At 31.9% G+C, this 7,577-nt stretch overlaps 1 protein-coding gene across 1 annotated transcript; it reads right to left on the bottom strand.

The window, feature by feature from the left end:
- Nucleotides 1-47: 47 nt before the first annotated feature.
- Nucleotides 48-7,351, bottom strand: LOC146540128 (putative transporter SVOPL). The gene is made up of 11 exons (XM_085207698.1): nt 7,027-7,351; nt 6,265-6,423; nt 3,692-3,857; nt 3,011-3,132; nt 2,358-2,602; nt 2,110-2,237; nt 1,820-1,946; nt 1,306-1,401; nt 903-1,093; nt 525-652; nt 48-363 (listed from the first exon to the last, which is right to left on the bottom strand). The coding sequence occupies exons 1-11, from the start codon at nt 7,079-7,081 to the stop codon at nt 278-280; spliced, it is 1,503 nt and encodes a 500-aa protein (XP_085063824.1). The 5' UTR covers nt 7,082-7,351; the 3' UTR covers nt 48-277.
- Between the last annotated feature and the right edge of the window lie 226 nt (nt 7,352-7,577).

Raw genomic sequence — 7,577 nt, 5'->3', positions numbered from 1 at the left:
ATAATATTTTTTGTAATTCATAAGAAATAATTATTTCACCAAGGACTATGTTAAACTTAAAAATACGATGTAACATGTTATAATCTTACAATATAATTGAGTCTACTCTATTCTTACAATTAAAAGTAAAATTGTAAGAAATTGAAATATTTTAAATTTAGTTTTTATAGCAAGTACACGATAGATAATGATAATGAGGTAGATTATTGCATTATTTTCGAATATCAATGTAATATTCGAACAAGGCACCATTTTCTTTCGAATATCAATACAATATTTAACATGTTTTATTGTTTGTTGTATTTTGTTCTATGTTTTGGAGTTTACGGTCATCAGTTAGGAAAGCTGCTATCACAGCGGACGCTGAAATGTTAATAGAAAATCATTAATATAAAATAGATATAAAAAGTAAAGTATAAAAGATCATATCTATTAAGTGTTCCAAAGGTTCCTTCTGAAATGTATCACTATTAATACTTTTAAAACAGTTTCAAAAAATATTATATATCTATGTAAATACTTACATGCGTAAAGCGAAGCGTAAATATAGAAACCCGCTTCGCAATTTATTTGTAGCAATGCGTTAAGAATTTGTACTGAAGCGAATGCTCCCAATCTAGTTCCAGTCAATGTAAAAGACACTGCCAACGCTCTGTAATTAAAAATGTTGTTAATTTTAATATAGCTAATGTATTAAGAGATCGATACACCAATGAAAAATGATGCTGTAAATATAAAACATAAAAGGCATTGCGTGTTGAATGGCGGAATTCACCGCCGCCCATTAAACAACTAAAATATAAAACATGAGATATTAATTACAATACACCGTGTTGCACGCCAGCTCTATTTTGCTGAACTTGGCTACGCCCTACCGCGCTTCCGGATCTACTAGCTCTTACCTATGTGACGTAGGGAATAAGGCAACTGTTATGGCAGTGTACATTCCAAATGTGATGATGCCGATGAGGAAAATGAAGAATAGAATCGCACTACCGATCGCGTTGGGCACCAGATTGGCAACAATTCCACATGCTCCACAAATCGATGTTATACACATCACCATGTTTCGTCTACCGACTCGATTGATAACCTTAAAAAATATATATATTTGTTCTTTAATTTTTGCTAGTGTTTTACTTTCATTAGCTTGATGGTGTATCCCGCGTATAGCAGGCAGAGGGAACCCATAGGCGTGTTGAGTGGCGGAGCTCAACGCCGCGCATTGCAGTTAAATTACTCAAATTGATTTATAAATATCTAAATGTCCTTTATGATATAAATTAATTAAAAAGAAATACTTACCAAACTAAGAAGTGCATTCACAAGAGATTGCGCCGCGCCAACGCTAAGAACGATTAGTAGAGATGTCACATTTAATGAACAAGGTGCCGCATCTGGCTGTGAAACAAAATAATAGATATTATTTACAGAAGATATCGGGAATGGGAATGAAAAATTATATTTTTCCGCTCTGGTTAGATAAAAGATGGCATCAGTCAACACAAAAATATTCAAAAGGCGAAGAACGGGGGACAAGGCCGGAGGTTTGCGGGAAGAGGAATAATCCTGCATAGTAAAGTAAGCATATGCATGGACTTTATAACATAAAAAAAAATTGTGCTAGTGATATTTTTGCAGTCTGGACAAAAGGAAATTTTTATCAGGCATTTTTATCAGTGCTACAATACAAAAAATATAATGCTGCCTTGCCTGCCCTGCCTTGTCGTTATTTTTGTAAAATACAACCCTAGCCTCATGAGAACATAGTTACTAATGTACCTAAAAAATGATTGTCACAATTTTCTTTGATACTAACATTTAGGTCAACGTTGATCCCGCTTTGTATAATACCACAAAGACTCAGTTCCGAGCCCTCTCCTGTGCCTAATATGTTTACAAATTGATTAGCAATAGTCGGCAACCACACGAGGAATGCTCCAACTCTGAAAAGAAAAACATTTGATAAGTTCTCTTGTTGCTTTAAGACAACTTTATGTCACATTATAAGTAGAAAATGAAGGGCGGCGGGACATAACACTATGTTCCTTTTGCTATGCTTCCATTTGCTTGAAGCTAAAAAAGTATGATATTATAACCGTACTCAACTGTTGAAATAAAAAGAGGATTGTAAGAATGATTGTGTTCTTAAGCAGTGGCGGTCTAAATAATGGAAGGAACTGCTCTTTGATGGAAGTTGGTCCAGTTTGTTGCGTAATTTTTTCTATATTGTTCACCTGCAACAATTTGTACATTTTTCTTCATTATACTGTTACATTAGTAGTTCAAAAAGAAAGTTCTATATTTTTTCACAATTTCTATTGGAAACGATATTATTTAACTACAATAAATCTTACCACAAATTCCTCTTTTGATCCTAAATTGTTTATTCTGTGAATTTTCTTTAAAACATTTATAGCTTCAAGTTCTCGCCCTTTTGTAAATAGAAACTTTGGGCTCTCTTGCATAAAAAATACCCAAACCCCACAGATAATACTCGGTACTGAGTAAACCACAAGTAACGTCCTCCAAGAGTTCCAGAAAATGCCCAAACTTGGAATCTCGATAGAGAATGTGAGGGGGATGATTGGTATGGCTAACGCTAAAAGAAAAATATTATTCATATACTTTTCTTGAGGAAATCTTATAATGGTTGGTTTACTTTTTAATAGATAACACCTTCATTTGTAATTGTTACAAATGAAGGTATGTTAATAAGGTGTGTTATACAAAACACCCAAAAACAGCACCGAAATCTACAGCTCACTTCTTTTTGTTTTTCGTTACATTTTACCTCTTTGGCAACTTTCTTTTCTTTCGCTCCACGCTGTATCCCTCAGATAGCAGAGTAAGCAGAGGGAATCTGTTGTTCAAATACCCTTTTCTCCACTTTCAGAACTTAAAAATGAAAATTGTTAATATTTCTTTTCCTCAAGTGGCAATCAAACCCACAACTTATCACGTTTACAGTCACACCCCTGGGCCACGACTGGCCTACTTTTTTTATTACCTGCCATAATTCCTTGTGCCATTAAGAATATGCTACTGACTAGCAATACAACGACGTTACGTTTTGCCATAGGAACGCTCTCGCTCAACATTGTCATAGCTTGAGAGTACTGGCCAGATGCCCTGAAATACATAAATAAAATACTTATGAAAATATGTATATGAAATTATAAGTAAAAAATATCTACTTGAGATAAGAATTTCACTTCTTATGTCATATTTAATCATGGGTTAAATGTTCTACACATCGTCCAAAAGTTTGTGATCATCTGTGTATTTCTGTTTAAAATTCAAATGTATTTAAAAATATTGCCTGTGAAAAAGTTCTATATTGTAATTATTCATTTGCAGATATACTAATTCTTTGTTAGGCTCTAAACGAGACATCGGTTTTTAAAACTTTTACTTTTAATTATTTTTGACGATTGTATAAAAAAATAACATTTAATTTTTTAGGGTGGCTTCCGTCTTTTTAGACGTTTGTTTTTGCTTTATTCGGCTTTTCGGTTGTGGTTAGTAGCAGAAATAAACATGTTTAGTGGTTCAACTTTTTTAGGTACAATTGATAAGAAAATGAGTGCTTTCGTTTTTTTATGGACTATTCTATTTACTTGTACCGAGAGATATCGAGTTTATTGAAGAGAATTAATTGATATAAGCTTTATTTTGTGTCTCTACTTACAATAAAGTAGCAGTAAATTGAAATATCAGAAGCATAATCCAATTGACTGATAAGCTGGCAAGGGCATTGACCGTCGCCGCTGATAGCAAAGATATGAGGAGAGTAAGCCTCCTGCCAAAGACGTCTGCAAAGCATCCCCATAATATGCCTCCAAAAATCAAGCCAAAAAAACATGTATTATTACTAATATTAACACATAGCAACATAGGAATATTTTTAACATTTTTAAATGTTCTATATATGTAGTCGTTTTGCTAGAAGATAAGTTGATTGATAGCTTTTTATCATTATCTGATTATATTTTGAAGGTTGTTTAGCCGATAGAACTAGTCATTTCCTATTTCACACAGAGATATTTATTATTTGCTTAGATATATTCTTTGACCTGAAAAAGGCATTCGATACCGTTTGTCACCAACTGCTATTCGGGAAGCTTAAACGCTATGGTATCCAGGACAAAGTTCTAAATTTATTGCAATCTTATTTGAGTAATAGATATCAATCGGTCAAAATAGATCTAACCCAAAGCAAAATCCTACCAATCACTTGTGGCGTCCCCCAGGGTTCTATACTTACCACTGTTATTCGTACTTTACGTAAATGATATAGCGTTTTTGGGCCTGACGGGACATCTTACTTTATATGCAGATGATACGTGTCTTTTTTATTTTGGAACCAACATTAATGATATTATGATAAAAGCCCAAAAAGACTTAGATATACTAACTGAGTGGCTCAAATTTAACTTGGTGACAATAAACACTTCAAAAACGTGCTATGTTATATTTCACCAGAAAAATAAAAAAGTTCCGTCACATAATCCATTAGTAGTCAATAATGTAACTATAGTACAAAAGTCTCACGAAAAATACCCAGGCCTGTGGTTAGACAGTTATCTCACGTGGACTCACCAAATTAATCATATAAGTAAGAAACTTTCATGCCTATTGAGCTCATTGTGAAGCGTCTCCCGATGCGTCCCTATAAAACTTAGATACAACATCTACAATTCCTTAGTAAAATCCTACTTAAGCTACTTAATTGAAATTTGGGGAACCGCATCGAAAACTAAATTACATGAATTACAAACTAAACAAAACAAATTAGTAAAAATGTTATTCCACTACCACCATCTTACTTCTACAAAAACAATTTACACTAAGTTAAGAATCATGAACATTAAGCAACTATACACGTACAACACATGCATTTTAATTTAAAAAATTGTAAACCGTAACATCCATACAAATCTATCTTTTATTAAAAACTCACAAATATGTAATCGTAGTACTCGCCGAGGCAGCTTACTTGTTATACCTAAGGTCCGGACTAAATTTGCCCAGAAAAACATTACATTTGACGGGGCCCTACTATATAACAAATTACCCCACGACATAAGAAATGCTAGTTCGCATGATGTTTTTAAATCTAAATTATGTAAACATATTCATTCAAATTATTCGGAATATTTATAAATTTGTTATATATAATTTCTATCATAATGGCTTGCTGGTATCAACTCTTTATACTTTAAATACTTATTGAATCTAAATTATCTTAATATAATTTCATAAACTATCTTAAATACAAATATATAAAATGTTACTATAAAAATATTATATAATCACCCATTGTAACTACAACTTTATACTAAAAGAACATTTCTACCCTCTAGTAATTAATCTATACTAATATAATAAAGCGGAAGAGTTGGTTTGTTTGTTTGTTTGAACGCTAAGATCTCTGGATCTACTGGATCGATTTACTTTGTTTTTGCTTTGTATGAAAGCTGCATTCTTCAGAAGTGCTATAGGCTATATAATATTACATTACACATATATACTAATAAATTAAAATACTTTCTAATTTAACATGCAATTTATTCTGCCATGTTAATAACAACCGTCGTCGCTACGCGGCCGCGTTCGTTACCGCGTCATTTTGATATTTATCCTTATGAAAATAAATATAATAGTCACTTTTAGCATTTCATCTAGATTGAAATTATATTTCTATAGAAATTATATTCTTATATTTCAAGCAGGCGTAGCCGCGTCCGGGTCCGCTAGTATTATATAAATTTCTACCTTATTGTACTAAGTTAAAAGAAGTAAGAAGAAGCAAGAATGAAGAATATTTTGCTAGTATAAAGACTGACTTTTTAAATTTGTAAACATTAATTACACAAATCTCATGTAAGTGACTGTAAAGTCTTTTTTGAGAAATAAATATCTTTAAACCTAAATATACTTATAAAAAGTATATCTAAGGCAAAACATTTTTCAATTTTTTTCTTATAAATCGATTTGTATACAAAATTTACTTTTTTTATATCTTTACTAACTATTAGTGGAGTAGGAACACACGTATCCAGATCTCATGATTATTTTTCAATTTCCAAATCTGATTCGCTTATAAGGATCCGGGAAATTAACAGAATAATTACAATAGATATTTTTATTTTTTGAAACTACTTTGCGTTTCTTCTAATAATAAAGAAATAATTTGCTAAATCTTAAGTTTTGAATAATGATTGTGCGTTCTTGTATTGAACTAAAAATGTACCTTACCTACAAATGGAGTTGCTGCCAAGATACCTCTCTGTGCAGTAGTGGTACCTAACTCACACGCACTTGTGGGAATTATGATGGTGGTACCATAAGCTGTAGACACCATAGATATAATAGTTAAACCTGATAAGGCCACCAGTAGATAACTGTAGAGTCCGTATCCTGAAAAACAAGTTGTGTAAAATATCAAAAACTATACCTACCAAAGAAGAATAGTAAGTTAAACTTTTATCGTGCAAAAAAAAAATGTTAAAGACCCGTAGAAATTTAAAAAAATATATCTTTTACATTTAACATGATAGATAATTGGAATATTTTTATAGTATGAAAAATATTTGAAGAATATTTTCTAATATATTTTCCTTAGCAGAATTGATAAGACGGTGAAACATGAGCATAGCTGCATGTTTGGTCGTAAATAATTTAAGCTGGTAACGACACTGTTATACGAACAAAAATGTGAGTATTACTGAAGACGAATTAACCACGATTTTTTTTATTTTTCGTCTTAAAATCCACGCAAGCAAAGTTGGGATAAACTACTAGTTTCTTATAAAATAAGTAAAATTCAATCTTAATAAAGTATGTGGCTTTTAGTGTTGTGGCTAAATACTGGCAAAATGTGATATGAATTCTCCATTCATTGACACGAAGAAGAAGAAGTGTTGTGGGAAATATTATTTTTCCCAATTGCTAAGGAAAGGTTATTCTTGCTTTGTTTATATTACAAGCATATATTACAATATAATTAAAAATAATTCTCACCGGTTTTATTAAGGGCTTCCTCAAAAGTGATCTTGTTATCGTCGGAATAACCCATCGTAATATAACACTATTTCTTTTTTAATTGTTTTAGACTACTTAAAATAATATATTCAATAATATTTATCAAATATGATTGCTACTTTAATATTTACAAGCCACATGTATCTAATCTGAACTTTACTTTCAAATAATCCTACCATGTAGTTCTAACTAAAATTTAGAGTCATCTAGCGATTTAGGATGATATCAGTATTAGATGAGAATAGTCGCAGATAATATTATTATCATAGCAATATAAACTTATCACAGTAGAGATGAGTTTATCTGAAGAGGCTAACTGTAGCTCAAATCTTATTTGGCGGAATGTTTATACTATAAGATTCATTATAAGTTAACAAATTAAATTCCGGCTCGAAGGACCAGTGTGAAGGACCATTGCTGGGGTTGCTGGTGGTTGAAATTAGTGGACTGTATAACATAGGCGTCTAATAAAGGAAACTTTGACAAAACAAAGCTGCTTAAGCTGCGTTGTCGTCAGTTGTCCCGCGCAG

This window comes from Heliconius melpomene, chromosome 3 (assembly GCF_056956725.1).
Source record: "Heliconius melpomene rosina isolate 202511_hmr_F chromosome 3, ASM5695672v1, whole genome shotgun sequence".
NCBI classification, from domain to species: domain Eukaryota; kingdom Metazoa; phylum Arthropoda; class Insecta; order Lepidoptera; family Nymphalidae; genus Heliconius; species Heliconius melpomene.
The sequence above is the reverse complement of the archived record's forward strand: the minus strand, read 5'-3'. Positions and strand labels throughout refer to the sequence as shown.

Bases quoted from the DNA above. Each gene is read 5' to 3' on its own strand.
- LOC146540128 (XM_085207698.1), bottom strand. From the start codon at position 7,081: ATGGGTTATTCCGACGATAACAAGATCACTTTTGAGGAAGCCCTTAAT. The intron at 2,603-3,010 runs GTAATAAAAAAA...TTTTTCTTTTAG, and splicing joins GGCACAAGGAATTATGGCAG to CGTTAGCCATACCAATCATC. The intron at 1,947-2,109 runs GTTGAGTACGGT...TTTTCTTTTCAG, and splicing joins ATCCTCTTTTTATTTCAACA to AGTTGGAGCATTCCTCGTGT.